This window comes from Thamnophis elegans, chromosome 12 (assembly GCF_009769535.1).
Source record: "Thamnophis elegans isolate rThaEle1 chromosome 12, rThaEle1.pri, whole genome shotgun sequence".
In the NCBI taxonomy this organism is placed as follows: Eukaryota; Metazoa; Chordata; class Lepidosauria; order Squamata; family Colubridae; genus Thamnophis; species Thamnophis elegans.
In genome coordinates, this window is record NC_045552.1 from 3863304 (window position 1) to 3886461 (window position 23158).

At 47.0% G+C, this 23158-nt stretch overlaps 1 protein-coding gene across 1 annotated transcript in view; it reads right to left on the reverse strand.

Annotated features, from left to right (window-relative positions):
* Positions 1–306: 306 nt before the first annotated feature.
* The window catches only part of NECTIN2 (nectin cell adhesion molecule 2), a 39941-nt gene continuing 17089 nt past the window's right edge, over positions 307–23158 (reverse strand). The window contains exons 5-8 of the mRNA XM_032227661.1: positions 7347–7491; positions 5873–5936; positions 4298–4402; positions 307–2408 (exon numbers count right to left, since the gene is read on the reverse strand). Of these exons, the coding sequence (XP_032083552.1) occupies positions 2205–2408; positions 4298–4402; positions 5873–5936; positions 7347–7491 (518 nt within the window). The 3' untranslated portion in view covers positions 307–2204. The remainder of the gene's footprint in view (positions 2409–4297; positions 4403–5872; positions 5937–7346; positions 7492–23158) is intronic.

Consider the following 23158-nt stretch of genomic DNA (forward strand, 5'->3'; position numbering starts at 1 on the left):
CAATAATTTGCATAGGCTTAGAACACATCTGCATTTATTCTGCTATCCTTTCCCTGCAGTTGAGGCAAAATGCACCATGAACAGCTCTCTCCCCCCCCCCCAACAACCTTCAAGGTTGCCAGCTATCATTCTTCCCAAATCCTCCTGAAGCATCAGACTACAAATACAATGAACCTGCTGGCTGAGCAGTTTAGGAATTGGGGTCCCACATTTGGAAGGCATCAAGTTTGGAAAGATTTACAAAGCTCAAGAGAGGACTTTGTGCTCCCTTTCCCCATCAACAGAACACATCGTGGCAGCCACATAGATTTGGAAAATTGTATTTATTTATTTTTTAACAAACATCTATCCGGAGTATAAAAATTTCCCTCTAGTGTCCTGGCTGAAATTCAACCCCCTCAAAAGTGTCAGATTGAGGCACATAAAAGATAGCAGGAGGGGGGGGGATCAGGTATAGTGTGCTTGTGTGTGACAATTGTGTGTGACAATTGTCCCCCCCTCCATTGCCCCTGAGATTCAGGTCTTGTTAGCAGGATTAGGTGAGCAACAGGTATGACAACAAAATGATAAACACAATTAAAAAATCCCACAGTGGCAATTGGTACCCGCATCTAAAAAAAAAAACAGAGCAGCAGCGGCAGAGCGTAAGAAAGACTGCCTCGGAATGCTAAATTAACTCATTTAAAAAAAAAAAACCCTCATTTATTTAAAATGTAGTTTTAAAAACATCCAACTCAAGAACGGCGATCGGGAAAAAAAACACACACCACACCCTTTCACATTTTCAGGTCAGGAGCCCCAAAGGATTAGAGTATTAACGGAAGCAGAACCGAAGATCTGGGGATGCAAAAATCACAATTCAAATAACAGCTGGAGCCTGTGTCAGAATGCTAAAAAAAAAAAAGCAGGAACAGTTTGGCACACCGGTTTTTACTAAACGGAGCAAGCTCCCCATTTAGAAATTTGGAAGGCTGTGCCCCCTGGATTGGAAACCTCAGTGCGGGAGCATTCAGGTCAAACTGAGTGCCACACAAGTGTCAGCGTATAAATCCTGTGATATATATATATATATTTTGGCCTTCTTTGTGCAATACACAGGCGACCTTACAAACTGGTTAATTCACAACGATTTGGGGAGTGTATATGCTGGTGTTTGTTTTTTTCAAAGCTGCATCTGTAGGATAAGCCTTTTCCTAGCCGAGTTTAATTGTGCTGTTAGCCTACTTCCAACAGAACTTCTCCATGCAATGCAGTGGAATTAGGGGCAGGATTTATAAGAAGTCTTACAAAACTATTTCTGCATGATTCATTTCAGAATTCCCCATCATGCATCTGTTTCCCTTTTTGGGGGGAAATTCTCCATGCATGGTCAGCTTGACGCTGGAAAGTCCCAGTCTTTATACCTGGTCTCAGGTATAACCTCTCTGCATATGACTTTTTTTTTTTAATGTTTTTTTTGAAGGGTTCCAGAATAAGGCTTAATCGAGCAGATTTTGGGCAAAAAAATAAACCCCATGATGCCCGTCACTGCAGTTTTTAAAAACGCTTTGCTCAACCCTGCAATTCAGAGCATCGGAGTCCAGGATTAGATTAGGCTGGCTCCTGTGAATCTTTTTAACAAGATTCCCCGCAGCCTCGCGGTACGGGATAAAATCTGAGGAAGATGGGAGGACACTCCCCCACCCCATTGAGGTGAAAGTGCAAGGCACTTACAGGTTGCAGCCCCCACAGTACGACCGGGTGTCTAGAGCGCTTCCACCTCATTGTAAACAGATTCCCCAAGCATTCAACTACATTCCCCGGATGGCAACATCCTTGCCGCGTGTGTGTGTGTGTGTGTGTGTGTGTGTGTGTGTGTGTGTTCAGAAGCAGCACAGGTTGGTTTGGAAGATCTACTAGATCTCAGGCCTGGAGCCCTTGGAGGAAAGATCCAGAACTGAAAAGTCTTAAGAAGTCAAGAGCACAGATTGGTCAAAACTACTGGAAGAAATACTGCTTCTGGCTGGATTGGCGTGGAAGGCACAGTGAAAGCCTTCTGAGCAAGAGAGGGTCTTGCCCACCTAAGGCCTGTGTGAAAACTGGAAGGTCCGGGAGATGGAGAAAGAAAACGCTTCTCTCCAGGACCGACACGGGGTATCTTTTTAGCAGCATCCCGGATTTGTTTGTTTTTTTTGGACTGTGGCCGTTGAGATTAGCCGGTAGATTTAGACGTACATGGCTCTGGACATCACGAAGGCCTTATCGGTGGGCAGAGAGCGCAAAGCCTCGTCGTCCTCCGCGGCCGTAAAGGAGAGGGCGTCATAGATGGGGTTGACCTGGTCTAAATATTCGTCTTCCAGACTGGGGCCGGCCTCGCTTGCCGCCTCTCGTTCCTCCAGCGTTGGTAGCTCGTGGTATCGCGGCACCTCCTGCAGAAGGGGCAAAGGAAGAGGGGGAGGGGAGGCAGTCACTAACTGGGACTATAATGCAGTCCTACTAACGACGGGCAGAAGAGTGGGGGTTTTTTTGTAGCGTTCTGAAGATGAAGCACTTCCCACAACCTGACATTTGATTATTTCTTAGATTTTTTTTTATCCTGCCTTTATATCTCTATATAAAAATGGTTGAGGTTTTTGTGTGTGTGTGTGTGTGTGTGTTTCAGCATAACTCTGGAACGCCTGGGCTACTGAAATGAAAAGGAATGAATTGTGTCTATAGTGTCAAATGACAGTACTTTCGACAGTGATAGTGTGCATTTTGGATTCAAGTTCTGTTAAGATAGAGCCTGTTGTGCCTTAAAATGGCTTCTACTGTACAGCACAGTGGAGTTGCTATGGTAACGGCTTCACAGTACTCCACAAGGGGGTTTCCTCTGATAAGGGGGATTAGTTCTTAAAAAAACAAACAAACATCCCCCTCTTGTATGGAGGATTGATTTGACACTATAGATATAATACATTCCTTTTCCTGTCTAAATAGGATTAAATGAATATCCGGGCAATGCCAGGTTATCAGCTAGTTTGATAAGTAATTCAAGGTGGCGGAAATACCAAATATCCCTTCTTCTCTTCTCCCCCGCTCCCTCCACAACAACAGCTCTGTGAGGTGGGTTGGGCTGAGAGAGAAAGGGACTGTCCCCTAGCCAGCTTTGAGGGGTAAGAGAGAACTAGAACTCACTGTCTCCTGGTGAATTGGCACAAAGTCACCCAGCCGTCTTTCAGGCCTAAGGCTGGATTAGAACTCGCCGTCTCCTGGGTATTGGCCCAAAGTCACCCAGCGGGCTTTCAGGCCTAAGGCGGGACTAGAACTCAGAGGCACCTGGTTTCTAGGCCAGCATCTTCCCCACGACTCCCAGAAGACCCTATGTGCGACCCGACTGAACTTGGCCTGGTTCGCACAACCTCCTAAGACAATGGCAGAGGTGTCAAAGCACATTACACTACACGACAAGGTCCACCATCACATTTTACCACAGTCTATTGCGTTGTGTGAATCCGCCGAGCCCCACAGCAGCCTGGTCTGAACTTTAGAAAGCAAGATAACCCTGAGCTAAAAGATGTGGCTATTTAAGGTTGCAACATGAGAAACTGAGGCACCAACCATATTGCTTCTATGGAGGGAGAAGGCAGATGCTGCCGTCTTCAGCTTCTCCATACTTGCTAGAGGTAGATCATCTTTCTCTCTGTCACGAGGACTAGAGACTTGTGTTACTTAAGGAAAAAAGACAGCCAGGAGTCTCCGAATTCTTACATGCGCATCCCCGATTACCCACCCTTTGAGGTCTGGTTTCTGATGCGCAAGATGAAATTTGGGAGGGCTTATGTACATTTATGTACGTACACTGAGAGCACACGCACCAAAGACAAGGTCAACTTGTAAAGCGCTGCCATGACTATTATCAGGTTGGCATTTGAAGGAGGATTCCATGTATACCTTCGGCCAGAGTCGGATCTCATATTTCTACAAACTTGTTGGTGAATGTGATTTATGACCCAGACAGAGGGGAGGGGACACAGGGGTAAAAGTTCAAACGCAATTAAGCGGAAATCAGTTTCGGCTCTGCAGAAGAACACGCCAGGATGTTGATCCTAATAAATGAATGGATTTCTTTTGAACTTTGTCTCGAGACTCGTAAATTAATTAGGTCATCTTCTGGGAACTTCACAGACAAATTCTCTGTGTGTCCAATCACACTTAGCCAATAAAGAATTCTCCTATTCCTATTTCCATTCCCATTCTATGTTTGATGTGAAGATTCTTGCCATAATGCCCACCCAGTTCTCCGCCTTCAACCCGTTTTACCAGATTTCCCCCTCACCTCTTTCGCGGTGGTACCGACCCCTCCAAAGAGATTGTCCGTGACGTTGGGTTCATAGTAAGGAGCTTTGAATGGGAGGCTTTCAGCTCCAGAGGCGTTGTCAACCTGGAATAAACCAGACAAGTGGTGAAAGACAGGATCGCACCTAAGCTGACAGGATATATTGCCTTGAAGAGTTTGAAAGCACCTAGTCCAGGAGACCCTGCCGTGGACCCTATTACTATTGGTAGTATCCTTGCTTGCCTTTGCCAATGTCGTTCTATTTCTATTTGTAGGTCTTCGTATTTTGTTATCTTCTCCAGTTCTTTCTCTTCTATTCGAGGCACTGCCAATTATTTCTATTATTATTTTTATATACTTCATTCATTAAACAAGAAACTCAGCCACCTGAACATTCAAAAATGCATCACAAATACCAGTGACTGGTGCTAATGGTTGATACGGGTTGCTGCCAGCGTCCTAGGTATTAACAAAGGACCTTCTTAAAATATGTTCCGAGTAGCGCAGTTTTTTGCAGTTCCGCTGGTGTTTCTTATAGCAATAGCAATAGCAGTTAGACTTATATACCGCTTCATAGGGCTTTCAGCCCTCTCTAAGCGGTTTACAGAGTCAGCATATTGCCCCCAACAACAATCCGGGTCCTCATTTTTACCCACCTCGGAAGGATGGAAGGCTGAGTCAACCCTGAGCCGGTGAGATTTGAACCGCCGAACTGCAGAACTGCAGAACTGCAGTCAGCTGAAGTAGCCTGCAGTGCTGCATTTAACCACTGCGCCACCTCGGCTCTTGATGTGTTTTCTAAAGTTCTTGGGCATGGTACCAAGTACCCCGATGACAATAGATTATCACTGTTGTTGTTGTTGTTGTTATTATTATTATTATTATTATTGGCAGTCCCCGACTTATGACCCACAATTGAGCCCAGAATTTCTGCTCCTAAGGGAGACGCTAGGTGAGTTTTTTTTCCTATTTTACAACCATTCTTGCCACAGTTGTTAAGCGAATCACTGCAATTGTTTTAAGTTAGTAAGATGGCTGTTAAGTGAGTCGGGCTTCCCCATTGACTTCGCTTGTCAGGACGTTGCAAAAGGGGTGTGTGTCACATGACCCTGGGACACGGCAACCGTCATAAAGGTGAGTCAGTTGCCAAGCATCTGAATTTTGTAGGCATTGGATATGTCTAGTTTGATGAGAAGAAGGACCAGGGGAGACATGATAGCAGTCTTCCAATATCTCAGGGGTTGCCACAAAGAAGAGGGAGTCAAGCTATTCTCCAAAGCACCGGAGGAAGCAATGGGTGGAAACTAATCAAGGAGAGAAGCAGCCTAGAATTAAGGAGCAATTTCCTGACAGTGAGGACAATTAACCAGTGGAACGACTTGCCACCAGAAGTTGTGGATCCTTCATCAGTGGACCTTTTTAAAGAAGATATTGGATAACCCTTTGTCTGAGGTGGTGTGGAGTCTCCTGCTTGAGCAGGGGGTTGGACTAGAAGACCTCCAAGGTCCCTTCCCACTCTTGCTATTCCGAAAGCAGATGCCTGCAGACCACGCTGGGAGCAGAGTTGGTACTTACCGGCTCTGTTTCCTCCGACAGTTGGCAAGGAGGGGGCGGCTTGTACGCTGGGGGTCCTTCCAAACTGAAGAGGCAGCAAGAAATAGCAGTTAGCAATAGCAGTTAGACTTATATACCGCTTCATAGGGCTTTCAGCCCTCTCTAAGCGGTTTTACAGAGTCAGCATATTGCCCCCAACAACAATCCGGGTCCTCATTTTACCCACCTCGGAAGGATGGAAGGCTGAGTCAACCCTGAGCCGGTGAGATTTGAACAGCCGAACTGCAGAACTAGCAGTCAGCTGAAGTAGCCTGCAGTGCTGCATTTAACCACTGCGCCACCTCGGCTCTGTTTAGTAATTTGTTTTACATTTATGCACGGTGCCAACCGATAGAACGGGGTTGAGATTGGAGTGTTTGCTTTCACACAACTGTGGGAGGGAGGGGGGGGGGCGGCACTGAGGCTCCCCAGATGTTGTCAAATTCCAACACCAGCACTTCCAGGCAGGTGAAGCAAGATCTGGGGCAGCCTCCCCCTCCATCAATTCACGCTTTAGATTTTTGGGGCTGCCTTTCGCTTAAGAGCTCAAAAGGGCCCCTTCCTGCCGTTTTTCTTCACGACAACCCTGTGGGGTAGGCTGAGACAGGCGAGCACCTGGCTCCAAGTCACCAGCATCTTCATCATACATTAAGTCAGAGGTGGATATATTTTGGATTGTGGGGGGAAAAAAGGAGCATGCAAGAATTGGGGGAGTCTCAGATCTTCCCCCACTTACAGAGTTCGGGTTTTGATTGGGAGGATACAAGACTTGCCCCGCCTCCTTTCGGCCCCACCCCTCCTTGCTTAGAGCTGAAGCCCCACCCATTCACGCTATGCAGCTCCGCTCCAGGGTTTACGCCAAGGATGGGCAGCTGGCAACTTTACGACCTGTGGACTTCAACTCCCAGAATTCCTGAGCCAACCAGGAGGGGCAATGATGGCCTCTTTATGTCCTGTGGACTTCAACTCCCAGAATTCCTGAGCCAACCAGGAGGGGCAATGATGGCCTCTTTATGTCCTGTGGACTTCAACTCCCAGATTTCCTGAGCCAACCAGGAGGGGCAATGATGGCCTCTTTATGACCTGTGGACTTCAACTCCCAGAATTCCTGAGCCAACCAGGAGGGGCAATGATGGCCTCTTTATGTCCTGTGGACTTCAACTCCCAGAATTCCTGAGCCAACCAGGAGGGGCAATGATGGCCTCTTTATGACCTGTGGACTTCAACTCCCAGAATTCCTGAGCCAGCCATGCTGGCTCAGGAATCCTGGGAGTTGAAGTCCACAAGTTGTAAAGATGCCATGGTGGCTTACTTCTGGTTAATACTCAAAGCAATGCAATCTTTGATGGAAGGAGGCCTGTTCCCACTGCGAGCAAATTCAGGGTGGGTGGGCGGGTGCCCTCTCCCCTCCACCAGTCCCCCTTCCCCTCTCGGCTTGGCTTCCCGGCTCACTTACTCGTCCTCCTCGGGATCCATCCGGTTCTTTTGCTGCTGCCGACAGATGAGGATTCCGGTGGCCACCACCGCCAGGGCCACGATGGTGGCTATCAGGCCTCCGATGATGCCCCCTGTGGTGGCTGTGCCAACCTCGCTGGGCTTTTCTGGACAAGGGAATAAAAGCAATAACCTCAGTAAAAGACAACGCAATTCTGCTCCATGGTTCATCCATCAAGGAGTCTGGGACCTATACATAGCATGTTACAGGTAGTCCTCACTTAACGACCACATGCTAAGCGATGTGGTCGTTAAGTGAGTCACGTCCAGTTTTACAGCCATGGCCTTCGCTTAATGACTGCCAGAAGAAACATCATAAAATCCAAGTCACCAACAAGATTGGCTAAAATGTACCCAAACATGAAGCCGACCTGCTTCATGTTTAGTGTAAAAAAGTACAAGGGGCTTATTATCACATATGGTGGATCTGCCTGGAAACACAAAAATATTGGACAAAAATTTGGAAATGGGTGCAAGAAATTACAGGAGAACAGATAAAACACAAACCCGAAATCTTTCTACTGGGAATAATCAAAGGGAAATATACAAAGAAAATTAAGTACATATTAACACTACAGCTAGAATAGCATTTGCCCAATGCTGGAAACAAAATAATACCCCCCTCGGATGAATTAGTGATAAAAAAAACTTTGGATTGTGCAGAGATGGACAAATTAACACTGAAATTAAAAGATAAAGAAGAGTCGGAATATTATGAAATTTGGCACAATTGGTACAAATGGCTGCAAAACAGGAATAAAATTAATTAAGCCAAAAAACAATATATATAAATATAGATAGAACTGTGTATAAAGGTGTGTAAATATAGAAGCGAAATATTATATACATGTACAGGTACGATGACGTAACAATGTTGATGTAATGACTGTAAGGTGTTGTAGAAGGGAAAAAATAATAATAAAAAAATCTGCTAATAAAAAATAAAAAATAAAATCCAAGTCAGTCACATGGCTGATCTTTGTTTACGACCGTAATGGGCAAGCTCCCCAACGGTTGTAATTAGAGGACTATCTTTACTCCAAGGTATTCTTTTCTTCAAACTAGGCCAGTGATTTCCAAACTTGGCAACTTTAAGACTTGTGGACTTCAACTCCCAGAATTCTCCAGCCAGCGCTGGCTGGAGAATTCTGGGAGTTGAAGTCCACAAGTCTTAAAGTTGCCAAGTTTGGGAACCACTGAACTAGGCCATCTTCAGGTACTCCTCGACGTACACCGGCAATTGAGGCCAACCTTTAAGTCTGGTAGGCGAGGCAGTTGTTAAGTGAGCTTTGTTCCGTTTGACGGCAGCTGCTAAGTTAGTAAGATGGTCGTTAAGTAAATCTGGCTTCCCCCGTTGATTTAGGGACCCGGGGATATTGCCACTGTCGTAAATACGAGTCAGTTGCCAGCGTGTGAATTTGGATCACATGACCATGGGGATGCTGCAACCGTCATAAGTGTGAAAACTGGGTCATGAGTCACTTTTTTTTCAGTGCGGTTGTAACTTTGGTCACTAAACGAACTGTTGTAAGTCAAGGACTACCCGTAATGGGTTCCGGGAAGCCGGATTCCTTGGTCCTGAGGCCTTCCCACCAGAATGGCTCCTTTCCACCCCCAACAGATTCACAACGTCCCACTTCTGCTGTCCATTAAGCGAGTCTGCCTCAGTTTCCCAGAATCCTAGACTTTTATCAGGGTTCACACACCCGCCTGAATATTGTTTATTATTTGGCATCTCCCGGAGTCAATTAAATTGGGTGGATCTCTTAATTTGATTAGTTAATTCTTCCCTTTCTGAGCATTGAGCTGTCATGCAAAATATTTCCGGCTGTTTCTTCACCGGCGCTGGCTTCAGCCCTCACGGAAGCGTGTTTGATTCACGGCTAAACATGTGGCGCAATCTCAGATGCTCTACAATCTCAGAATCACAGAGTAGCAAGGGACCTTGGAGGTCTTCTAGTCCAACCCCTTGCTCAAGCAGGAGACTGTATATATCGTTTGAGACAAATGGCGGTCTAATCTCTTCTTAAAAACCTCTAGGGAAAATGTAATTTAAACGAATGTTTTTCAACGCTGGCCACTTTAAGATGGGGATGGACTTCAACTCCCACAATTCCCCAGCGAGCTATGCTGGCTGGGGAATTCTGGGAGTTGAAGTCCACCCATCTTAAAGGGGCCAAGGTTGAGAAAACAATGCTGGCTGGGGAATTCTGGGAGTTGAAGTCCACCCATCTTAAAGGGACCAAGGTTGAGAAAACAATGCTGGCTGGGGAATTCTGGGAATTGAAGTCCACCCCCTCTTAAAAGTGGCCAAGGTTGAGAAACCCTGTTCTGGCTCGCCTTTTGCACTTTCCGCCACCAGATGGCGCTTCACTCCTGCACGGCAACCTTTCAGCTTACGGTATTTTCCCAGCAGAGTTCTGGTTGAACCTGCCTTGAATATATATCAACTTGTCTATTATTCACCACTTTGCAAACAGGGAAGAAGAAGAAAAAGAGAGAGTTGGCACAGCAGGGTTTTTATTGGCTGCCTCCTCTTACGTCTTCAGCTGTTGGGCCTCGGGGACATCTGGGTGAGAATGGGAATTCCCCAAGTGAATACAGATATCGTGCTGAAATACGACAAGCAAGGCATTTGGGGAATTCAGAAGGAATCAGGTTTCCTAGTTTCCAAGCAACTGTACCGCGCACGAGTTAGCGTTGGAGCCAGACACAGAGGTTAACATGCCATAAAAAAAAACCCCAAAACACCAAGCTGGCTTTTTTCCTTTCTTGAAATCAAGTTTCTAGTCCTTAAGATACACGTCAGCAGGGGAGGCATAGTCAGAAAGCACAGAATCAGTTTCCCAGCTATCACTGGCCGAGGGACCTCCAGCTGCTTTGCCATTGGGCTCTCCAGCTTGCCAGCCCTGCCGTAGGAAAAACAGCTGGATCTGGCGACGGAGCTATTTGGTTGGCCTCCAGATGTGCAAATCCCCCCACCTCCACCCCCATGCCACTGCCACACTGCATCTGGAAGGACCCAGCTTACAGAAAGCTGCCTTGAGTCCCCTTCGGGGGAAATGGGCGGCATATAAATAAAATAAACTTAACTTAACTAACTTAAGAAAAAAAACCAGCGTAGCTTCTCTGGTTCTTAGCATTCGCAATAGGGCCGCAATTCTTCTCGGCTTTAAAAGGTTTGGAAATGGTTGAAATCCGTAGATATTCCTTACGGAGGAGGGAGCCACCTTGGGAGAAAGGGTCTCACCCAAATTGCCCACCTAGGCTCTTCATAAGAGCTTGATGCCCAGTGGGGAATGCCTACAAAACAGGATGTGGTTTATTTATTTTGTTTATGATCTGCATCCAGCCCTTATTGTTTTTACAAATAACCCAAGGCGGCAAAACCTATCTGACACAGCTTCCTCGTCCTGTTTTTTCCCACAACAACAACCCTGTGAGGTGGGTTGGGCTGAGAGAGAGAGAGAGGGGAGGGGAGAGACTGGCCTAAAGTCACCCAGTTGGCTTTCACGGCTAAATGGGACTAGAACTCCCAGTCTCCTGGTAATTGGCCCAAAGTCACCCAGCCGGCTTTTCTGCCTGAGGTGGGACTAGAACTCTCCGCAACCTGGTGATTGCCCCAAAGTCGCCAAGCTATTTTCCATGTCAAGGGCAGGACTAGAACTCACAGACTCCTGGTGATTAACCCAAAGTCACCCAGCAGGCTTTTCTGCCTGAGGTGGGACTAGAACTCACCATCTCCCGATGATTGGCCCAAAGTCACCTGGCTGGCTTTCATGCCTAAGGTGGGACTAGAACTCCCAGTCTCCTGGTGATTGGCCCCAAAGTCACCCAGCTGGCTTTTCTGCCTGTGGTGGGACTAGAACTCACCATCTCCCGATGATTGGCCCAAAGTCACTTGGCTGGCTTTCATGGCTAAGGTGGGACTAGAACTCCCAGTCTCCTGGTGATTGGCCCCAAAGTCACCCAGCCAGCTTTTATATCTAAGGCAGGACTAGAATTCACCCTCTCTCATTTTCAACCTGATGCCTTAACCATCCAATCAGGGGCAGGAACAGATACCTGTAAAACAACCCTAAGCCCTAAATAACGGAATGACTATTCTTTCACATTTGTTTCCTGTCAATCATCCAGGCCCCAGAAAACCAGCGAAGGGCAAGGACAAGTGTCTTTTTTTTATTTCATTAGCAGATTTTAATTATTATTTTTTCCCTTCTACAACACCTTACAATCATTACATCAACACTGTTATGTCATCAACAAGATTGGCTAAAATGTACCCAAACATGAAGCCGACCTGCTGGAAGTGTAAAAAAAGTACAAGGGACTTATTATCACATATGGTGGACCTGCCCGGAAACACAAAAATATTGGACAAAAATTTGGAAATGGGTGCATGAAATTACAGGAGAACAGATAAAACACAAACCCGAAATCTTTCTGCTGGGAATAATCAAAGGGAAATATACAAAGAAAATTAAGTACATATTAACACATCTGCTAACTCCAGCTAGAATAGCATTTGCCCAATGCTGGAAACAAAATAATACCCCCTCGGATGAATTAGTGATAAAAAAAAACTTTGGATTGTGCAGAGATGGACAAATTAACACTGAAATTAAAAGACAAAGAAGAGTCGGAATATTATGAAATTTGGAACAATTGGTACAAATGGCTGCACAAACAAGAATAAAATTAATTAAGCCAAAAAACAACATATATTGTTATTGTTTCGCTGATAACGGATAAGAGCCTGTGGCCTAATGGCTAAGATGTTTGCCTAACATGTAATATAGCCCAGGTTCAAATCCCACTAAGGGTATGGCTAGCTGATGAGAGCTAAATAGCTTGAAATAGATCTATACTAGTCTCCCTTTATTTATTTATCAGCACAAATAAAAAAAAAACACAAATATAACAAAGGCAACAGTAAAAAACATTGGGTTTCTGTCGTGATGGACTCTTGTGACGAGCCGATTGACAGATGATGGAAGCAGTTAGCTTCCTCCCATAATTGGGGTTTACCAGGGGTTGTAAAAATCATATATATATATATATATATATATGTATGTATGTATGTATGTATGTATGTATGTATGTATGTATGTATGTATATTAACTGTATATAAAGGTGTGTAAATATAGAAGCAAAATATTATATACATGTACAGGTATGATGACATAACAATGAGGACGAGTGTCTTAAGGTCCATCCGAACTTCCCCTTTGCATGCAAAGAGTTTCAGAAACTCCCACCTGGCACACCTGGTGTCAGCCTCTGCTTTGCTGCTGCTTCGGCTGCCATTGAAACGGGGAGGGGGGGGGCATGGTATTTGGGAGGGGAATACTAATTGTGCTGGAGGAAGATTCTGGAGTTCTGCTGCCTGTCGGACTGCGCATGCGGAGGAGGTTTCCCGCCAAGGCCAACGGCACCGACATTCCATCTTGGTGATGCCTTTCGAAGTTATCTCACACCTGACATTTGGGAGAATTATGATTGGACTGCAACTGGGATGCCAAGGGGTGGGGAATGGGTTATTTTATATATCACTCGCTTTCGCGCCTAAATAATCAGTCTTCGCTTTGCTACGCTTCTGATCATTTATAATTAGTAAAAGTACACTTGATTTCTATCAATGGAGTCTTGTGGTTTTCTTTCCTAATTACTCAATGAAGGAGTGCTGACACCTGGAAGCTTACAGGCGACCTTTCCTGTGTCATCCGACGGCTTGCCAGCTTGGCATGGGCATCCCAGCAACAGATTTACACCCCCCCCAACTCCACAGCCCTCCCGGGGGGGGGGGAAGCCATAATTACACACAGCCCCATACATTATGCATGGAGGCGCTGGGAGCCAGGGGCCGCTTCTCTCGCAAGCAGAGCTCCAAATTCTTATTTTTAGATCCGAGAGGAAGGTTTCCGGTGGAATTCTTTTGACGCCGGCTCTCATGCCAAGAAGCTGGGCCAGTTAGGGATGCCGAAGGAAGAAGAGAAAGGGAAAGACGAAGGTCGGAAGACGGGAGGAGGAGAAATAATTGCTTCCCTTGGTAGAGAAAGATTCGCCTAGTTCCCCTCCCCCTCCCCAAGTCAAGGAATGAAGATAAATTTGGACGGACTGGCACATCTGGGCTACGGACACACGAGATCAGAGGAATCGCTCTACAGGTTGAGGCCCTAAGGGAAAGGTTCCCCTCGCACATCTGTGCTAGACGTTCCCAACTCTAGGGGGCGGTGCTCATCTCCGTTTCAAAGCCGAAGAGCCAGCGCTGTCCGAAGACGTCTCTGTGGTCATGTGGCTGGCATGACTCAACGGCGAAGGCGCATGGAACACTGTTCCCTTCCCACCAAAGGTGGTTCCTATTTTTCGACTTGCATTTTTCACCTGCTTTCGAACTGCTAGGTTGGCAGAAGCTGGGACAAGTAACGGGAGCTCACTCCGTTACGTGGCGCTAGGGATTTGAACCACTGAACTGCCAACCTTTCTGATCGACAAGCTCAGTGTCTTAGCCACTGAGCCACGGCATCCCTAGTTCATCAGACTAGATATACCCAATTCCTGGCCGAGGTGGTGCAGTGGTTAGGGTGCAGTACTGCAGGCCACTTCAGCTGACTGTTATGCAGTTCAGCGGTTCTAATCTCACCGGCTCAAGGTTGACTCAGCCTTCCATCCTTCCGAGGTGGGTGAAATGAGGACCCAGACTGTGGGGGCAATATGCTGACTCTGTAAACCGCTTAGAGAGGGCTGAAAGCCCTATGAAGCGGTATATAAGTCTAACTACTATATGTTTTAGGCCTCCAGTCCCCTAATCATCTTTCTCGCTCTTCTCTACACTCTTTCTAGAGTCTCACCCCCTTTCCATCATGGTGGCCAAAACTGGATGCAATGTCCCAGTCCCTCCCAGTTTATCCTCCCTGGTAAACCGGTCCCGAAGGACAGGTGTGCGCACACACCTGCGGTGTTGATGATGTCATTTCCCACCTTCTCTCGTTCTATCCACATCATCCACTTTCACCTTTTCAGCATACGCCCTGCCGGCTGGGCAGAGGAAAGGGACGAAGGGCCAGGCTGGTGTAGGTGACTCAACCAGCTCAAAGGCCACCTGGGAGGACATGAGATCATGCGTCAGAGGCTGATATGCTCTCGGCGTGCAGGAGGAAGCAAGGTCAGCCCCAGGAATGATGAGTTTTAGCTTCCTGGACTAACCTGGGGGAAGAAAGGATGAGTTGGTTCTGGGGCAAAGGACCAGTGGCAGGAAGAAACATCTGGCTGGAATGACTCTTCCTCTTCCCATGAGTACAGGTGGTCCTCGACTTACGGCCACGACAGAGCCCGACATTTCTGCTGCTCAGTGAGTTTTGCCCCCGTTTACGACTTTTCTCGCCACCGTGGTTAAGCGGATCACTGCTGTTGATACGTTAGTAACCTGGTTGTTAAGTAAATCTGGTTTCCCCTACGGGCTCGTTTGTCACAGAAAAGGAGATCGCACGACCTCCGGGACAAAACGACGGTCATAAAAATGAAGTGTGTGTGTGTGTGTGTGTGTGTGTGTCTGTCTGTCTGTCTGTCTGTCTGTGAGTTCCAGCATAACTCTGGAACGCCTCGAGCAATTTCAACCAAGCTTGGTACACAAATGACTTACTCTTTGGAAACAAATACCGTACAGGTAAGACGCCCCTAACACCCCTCAGGGTGTGTGTTCTGTTAAGATACAGCCTGTTGTGCCTTCAAATGGCTTCTACTGTACGGTGCACTGGAGTTGCCATGGTCACAGCTTCACAGTACTCCCTCCGCTAAGGGGGAAAATCCAACATTAGAAATTACGTTTGGTCTAGACATTTCCCCCCTATAAATCAATACCCGGGCAATGCCAGGTTATCAAATAGTCTTGTATATAAGCAGAGGAATCCCACTGGCATGGATGACGATACCTAGTTGGGTAATGAAACGTCTGCAGGAAAACAACTGGAAAAAAAGAGACTATTTTTCATTTTTCACCCGTACAACCCACAGCAGCAGCCTCCTTCGGATGCTTGGCAACTCACATTTATGACGGTCGCGTGTGTGTGTGGGGGGGGTGTCACGCGACCCTCTTGTGCGACGTTCTGATGGGCGAAGTCAATGGGGAAGCCCGATTCACTTAACAGCCATCTTACGGGGAAGATGGGAAGCCAGAGTTGCTTAACAAGCCAACACGGTTTGTCAATTTAACAACGGAAGCGATCTGCTTAACAACGGTGGCGGGAAAGGTCGTACAACAGGGGAAAGCTCGCTTTAACAACCGTCTTGCTCAACAATGGAAGTTTTGGAAGACTCAAACGGGGACGTAAATCGAGTATACATCGGGGTCCCTCTCTCATCGCCTGGGAGGGCTACCCCGTCCTCCAACATGCCTCCCTGCGGTGCAGGCCGAGCCCGTGGCAAACCGGTTCCTTGCCCAGAGGAGCCGTTGGGGGGAGCTGGGATCGAAAGGAAGCCTTTGACTGCAGAAGGAAAAAAACGCCGCGGTTGTCAAACCGGTCAAACCGGAGCGATTAATCCACTTTATCTGCTCGGATAATCCACGCTTGTCAGGTGCTTCCTAGGAAACAGGAGGGACTCGGGGGCCAGAGAGCCAGGTGGGGCACGGGGAAGCCAATGGGTGAGTCAGACAGGTGGGGCAAGGAAGGAGAGAAGGAGGGGGAAATGAAGGGGAGCGAAACCTGGCCGTTCTCATAAAGAGAAGGGGTTTCGGAGAAGGAAAAATGAGAGTCCGAGGTTCAGTTCCGGCAGGGAACGAGCTCAAATTCTCCAGGCGTGACAGCAAAGATACCCATCCACGCCCCGAACTGGGCACTAAGGGGGAAGGCGAGGAGGGGGCAGGGGAGGGAACCCAAGCTTGGCTCCACTTGCAATCTGCGTGCTTTATTCTAGTTTTTAAAGGGGGGGGGGTGTTTTTGCATGCTTTGCCCGCCCTGATATCTGGCAGGGCTCCCAATGGGGCACCTGCCAAATTCTTTTGTTTTCTTTTATTTGTATATCCTGCTGTTTATTTTTTTATTTATTTTTATCAGCAACTGAAAGTGAACAACTCAAAGCGCACATTCCTCCTGCTATTTTGTCCGCAACAACAACGACCCTGTGAGGTGGGTGGGGATGAGAGAGAGAGAGAGAGAGATGGACTCGCTCAAGGAGGGACTAGAACTCACAGTCTCCTGGTGATTCGCCTAAGCTGGGCTTTTGTGCCAAAGGCAGAACTAGAACTCACAATGTCCTGGTGATTGGCCCAAGGTCACCCAGCTGGCTTTCATGTCTAAGGAAGAACTAGAACTCACAGTCTCCTAGTGATCGGCCCAAAGTCGCCTAACTGGCTTTCATGCCTAAGGAAGAACTAGAACTCACAGTCTCCTAGTGATTGGCCCAAGGTCACCCAGCTAGCTTTCATGCCTAAGGCAGAACTAGAACTCACAGTCTCCTAGTGATTGGCCCAAGGTCACCCAGCTGGCTTTCATGCCTAAGGAAAAACTAGAACTCAGAGTCTCCTAGTGATCGGCCCAAGGTCACCTAGCTGGCTTTCATGGCTAAGGCAAAACTAGAACTCAGAGTCTCCTAGTGATCGGCCCAAAGTCACCCAACTGGCTTTCATGCCTAAAGCAGAACTAGAACTCACAGTCTCCTAGTGATTGGCCTAAAGTCACCTAACTGGCTTTCATGCCTAAGGAAGAACTAAAACTCACAGTCTCCTAGTGATTGGCCCAAGGTCACCCAGCTGGCTTTCATGCCTAAGGAAAAACTAGAACTCACAGTCTCCTAGTGATTGGCCCAAAGTCACCTAGCTGGCTTTCATGTCTAAGGCAGAACTAGAACTCACAGTCTCCTGTGATCGGGCCAAGGTCACCCAGCTGGCTTTCATGCCTAAGGAAAAACTAGAACTCACAGTCTCCTAGTGATTGGCCCAAGGTCACTTAGCTGGCTTTCATGTCTAAGGCAGAACTAGAACTCAGAGTCTCCTAGTGATCGGCCCAAGGTCACCTAGCTGGCTTTCATGCCTAAGGCAGAACTAGAACTCACAGTCTTCTAGTGATCGGCGCAAAGTCACCCAACTGGCTTTCATGCCTATGGCAGAACTAGAACTCACAGTCTCCTAGTGATCGGCCCAAGGTCACCCAGCTAGCTTTCATGCCTAAGGCAGAACTAGAACTCACAGTCTCCTAGTGATTGGCCTAAAGTCACCTAACTGGCTTTCATGCCTAAGGAAGAACTAAAACTCACAGTCTCCTAGTGATTGGCCCAAGGTCACCCAGCTGGCTTTCATGCCTAAGGAAAAACTAGAACTCACAGTCTCCTAGTGATTGGCCCAAAGTCACCTAGCTGGCTTTCATGTCTAAGGCAGAACTAGAACTCACAGTTTCCTAGTGATCGGCCCAAGGTCACCTAGCTGGCTTTCATGCCTAAGGAAGAGCTAGAACTCACTGTCTCCTAGTGATTGGCCCAAGGTCACCCAGCTGACTTTCATGCCTAAGGCAGAACTAGAACTCACAGTCTCCTATTGATTGGCCCAAGGTCACCCAGCTAGCTTTTATGCCTAAGGCAGAACTAGAACTCACCGTCTCCTAGTGGTGGGCCCAAAGTCACCTAACTGATTTTCATGCCTAAGGAAGAACTAGAACTCACAGTCTCCTAGTGATCGGACCAAGGTCACCCAGCTAGCTTTCATGCCTAAGGAAGAACTAGAACTCACAGTCTCCTAGTGATTGGCCCAGGTTCACCCAGTTGGCTTTTATGCCTAAGGCGGGACTAGAACTCCCAGTCTCCCAGTTTCTCGCCTTGTGCCTTAACCACTGGACAAGCTGGCTCCCTTTCTCCCAGACCATCATCCCCACCCACACCCACCCCTGGTATTTGGGAACCTGATGGGAGAGACAGCCTAAAGCTTCGGGAAGGGACCAGGAGAGGAGAGTGGTTGGGGGTACACCTTGTTCCTCATCTAAACCCCTCCCGCGCCCCCTGGCATTTCGTTTCATGCCAGGAGCGTGAGAGAAACCCGAACGGAGAATCTCGCGGCGGTGCCAACCCTTCTACGGGAATGCCAAATAAAACTGGCTTCTCGCTGCATTTCCTTCCAGAGTTTCTGCCCCTCCCTCGGGAATGTCTTTGCCCGTGTTTACATGAAACTAGACAAAAAGGGGATAAAAAAACAGGCTGTACTTTTGGCCTCGGGAGGGGAAAAAGTGAGCAGATGTGGCCACCCCTGGAGTCAGGGGGAACCACCGAGCCTGAGAACTCCGCGACCCGGAATCGAAAGCCAGAATATCAAACTTGAGAAGGACACACACACACACACACACACACACAAACACACACAAACACACCGGTCTGCCTTTTACACCACTCGTTCCCCCCCACCCACCTCTTGCAATCTCAGAACATTTTTATTTTATTTTATATTTTATTGCCGCCGCAGAGGCCAATAATCCCCTGCACTCCTACCCAGCAGAGCCGATACCAGAAATATTTCCAACCTCAATAGGTTGTGCATTGTTTCATGTGGCTTTGTTGGGGGGGGGGGGGAGGTTGATGGGGGGTGGGGGGAATGAAGAGGGGAAGGGTTGTTACTGGGTGCAGAATCCCCTTAAATAGCTAAGCCACAGGCAGAGGAGGGGGAGAGTGGAGTGGGGGAAGGAAAGAAAAGAGGATGTAGATAGTCTATTCCTGAATTTTATTATTATTATTTTTTTGCCACGCCGCAGAGAGAATCTCTTTTAACCTGACTTGCGGCTTGTGGAAAATAATCAGCGGCACTCAACTCATAATAGGATCGGGAGATATTTATCCGAGCTCCTTTGGAAACAGCGCGGGGACAAAAATAAGTTGGCTGTCACTAGGCGGGAGCGGAAAAATATTGCTCTGCTGGTCTTGTTGTATTCGGGTCTTTTCCCGCGTTACAATCTTACATTCGGAAAAGACCCGAATACAACAATACAACAAGACCAGCATGTGTGTGTGTGTGAGTGTGTGTGTGCATTGTGTCACAACCCCTGGTATGCCCAAATATGGGAGGGAGCATACTGCTTCCCATTTTTTGTCTATCGACTCACTCTGGGAGCCATCCAGGCAGAAAGCCTTTTTTTTTAATGTTGCCTTGTTACATTTGTGTTGCTATTTATTTATTTATCAACACAATTGCAACACACACACCCATATATATGATAGACAGATACACACACACACACACACACATATATATATATACACATCCATGCATCCATACACACAGACACATATACACATGTACACATGTGTGTGTGTGTGTATGTATATATATATATATTGGGTTTCTGTTGTGATGGACTCTTGTGACGAGCCGATTGACAGATGATGGAAGCAGTTAGCTTCCTCCCATAATTGGGGCTTACCAGGGGTTGTAAAAATCTAATAGATACCTTTCACCCTGGCTTCGCTGATAACGGATAAGAGCCTGTGGCCTAATGGCTAAGGAGTCTGCCTAGTATGTAATATAGCCCAGGTTCAAATCCCAGTAAGGGTATGGCTAGCTGATGAGAGCTAAATAGCTTGAAATAGATCTATACTAGTCTCCCTTTATTTATTTATCAGCACAAATAAAACACACACACACACACACACATATATATATATATGAGTTACAACCCCCGGTATGCCCAAATATGGGAGGAAGATCACTACTTCCATTCTCTGTCCTTCGGCTCGTCACAAGAGACCAGGCAGAAACCCAATATTTTTACTGTTGCCTTTTTGTTACATTTGTACAAATATAACAAATGTAACAAAAATATAGCATATATATATATATATGTATATGTATATGTATATATGTATATATATATATATATATACACATACACACACACATACATAGACATATATACACATGTATTTAAATCCTACCTTTTTTTTAAAAAAAAATCCCACTAGTTTCACCTTGCAATCCACCCTTCCTAAAATCCGGCATCAACAGTAGACTTCGTTTTGCAAAGAACACGATTAAAAATTAACTTTGTGCGATCTTTTTTTTTTTTTTTTTTGCCTTTCCAAATCTCGACTGAAAACATTTTTCTGCACGTAACCACCAGGGCTGAAGCAAAAAGAGGACAAACGGTGAAGGAAAATGGCGTGCTTTGCAGAATTTCTGAACAACAGAGTTGGAGGGGACCTTGGAGGTCTTCTAGTCCAACCCGCTGCTCAAGCAGGAGACTCTATACCAGCGGTGAGCAACTCGTGGCTCTGGAGCCGCATGTGGCTCTTTCATCCCTCTGGTGTGGCTCCTCGTCGCCTCCACCATTGATAGGGCTTTCGGTTAGGGCAGGTAGAGGAAAAAGGAGGCTGTGCTAGAAGGAGACTCTATGGTGGGGGAACCGGACTTCCGGTCAGGAGAGGAAAAAGGAGGCCGTGCTAGGTGGAGACTCTATGGTGGGGGAACCGGACTTCCGGTCAGGAGAGGAAAAAGGAGGTTGTGCTAGGTGGAGACTCTATGGTGGGGGAACCGGACTTCCGGTCAGGAGAGGAAAAAGGAGGCCGTGCTAGGTGGAGACTCTATGGTGGGGGAACCGGACTTTCGGTCAGGAGAGGAAAAAGGAGGCTGTGCTAGGAGGAGACTCTATGGTGGGGGAACCGGACTTCCAGTCGGCTCCAGAATTGAACGGGGGAGCTTCCGTTTAGGACCTTGGTGGCTCTTTGAGTGTTTAAGGTTGCTGACCCCTGCTATACCATTTTAAATAAATGGTTGTCCAATCTCTTCTTCAAAACCTCCATTGGTGGAGCACGCACGATTTTTGAAGACAAGGCATTCTATTGATTAATTGTTCTAAATGTCAAGGAATGTCTCCTTAATTCTGTTGGGAGAAATTTATGACAAGATAATTCCTTAGCATAATGTTTAGACTACTCTTCCTACGTTTTCATTCACCACATGGCTATGATTTGCTTTAAACCAGTGATTCTCAACACCGGGCACGTTTGAGGCAGGTGGACTTCACTTCCCAGAATTCCCCAGCCAGCCATGAATGCTGTGGAATTCTGGGAGTTGAAGTCCCCCCCCAATCCTAAACTTTCCAAGGTTGAAAAACACTGGTTTAAGCCATTCCTAGTTGAGTTCACCAACTCATAAATGCTTAATCGACAAGAGCACAATGGCTGAAAGTGGTGCCCATTATTGTAAATACATCTTTTTTTTAACTACTGGATGGCGACAGGACGTGGGAGGTGAAAATCCAACTGATAAAATATTTCGGAGATGTTGGGAAGCTTCCAATTTCACTTCCCCCTCCAGAAAACAGAGAAGGACCTTGGCAACAACGCTTAGATTCTTTCAACGCATTTCTCTCGAAAGCCTGCCACGTGGCCGTCAACACCAACAATCGGAGAGCATGCAAAATAAATTGGCAGACAAGTCTTAGACAATCTTGATTCCTTCAACACCGGATGACTGCACACTTACAGCGGTGACTCACTCGAAGAGTAGATTTGGCCACTGCAAAATTGTCACCACAGCTCTCGCCTGCCCGTACCAGAAACCCATGTAAACATTGGTAAAGATAAAAGTTCCCCTCGCACATATGTGCTAGTCGTTCCCGACTCTAGGGGGCGGTGCTCATCTCTGTTTCAAAGCCGAAGAGCCAGCGCTGTCCGAAGACGTCTCTGTGGTCATGTGGCCGGCATGACTCAACGGCGAAGGCGCATGGAACGCTGTTCCCTTCCCACCAAAGGGGGTCCCTATTTTTCCACTTCCATTATTTACGAACTGCTAGGTTGGCAGAAGCTGGGACAAGTCACGGGAGCTCACTCTGTTATGGGTGGCGCTCAGGATTCGAACCCCTGAACTGCCAAACTGCCAACTTTTTTCTTATTGACTAGCTCGGCATCTTAGCCGCTGAGCCACCGCAGCCCGTAAACATTGGTAGATATTTTTTCCCCACCCCAAGTCACAAGGGGCTGTGTTTGGAAAAAAATCTCCCATAGTAACCTGTTGCCAGCTTTGCAATGACACCGGGCTAATTATAAACGCCGTCCTGATTTGGCTATTAATATTCCATGAACTCTGCCCCGCTTTGAAGGAAGAAGACGGATTTCTTGTAAATGGAATATCATGCGACACCCAATGAAAAACCACTGCAAGGGTTTGTGACTGGTCTTAAGTTGTTTGCATGGTGAGCTAGCCATGCATGGGGTTTATTTTTAGTTTCCTGGTGACTAAATTCAGCTGTGGGTGAAAGGAAACTTCCCTAAGATTTCAACTTTTCCTCCCGAGACATAACCAACTTTCAAATTTGCTTGAGTGAGGACTAAGTTTATGCTTCACACTAAATTATTGGTGGTTCAACAACCATATTGTTGGTGATTCAGTGCTTTGGGCTTGCACATGCTAAACCATGCGCCAAGCTTTACAAATCCCAGTGGGTGACTTCACAGCCTCCTCTTCTCTGCAAAAAAGCCCACTCCCTTCTACTAGCACTGATGATGTTACCTAGTTGGGTAATGAAACGTCTGCAAGAAGACAGCCAAGATCAGAGAGCACCAAGGACCTCACATTTCTCTCTCTCCTCTCCACAAACACCATTCCCTTCCAGCACTGATGATGTTACCTAGTTTGGTTGTGAAACGTCCACAAGAAACCCACCAAGATCAGAGAGCACCAATAACCCTATAGTCGTCTTCCTCTTCCTCTTCCTCCTCCTCCTCCTCCTCTTCTTCTTCCTTCTTCTTCCTCCTCTTCCTCCTCCTCCTCCTCCTTCTTCTTCCTTCTCCTCCTCCTCTCT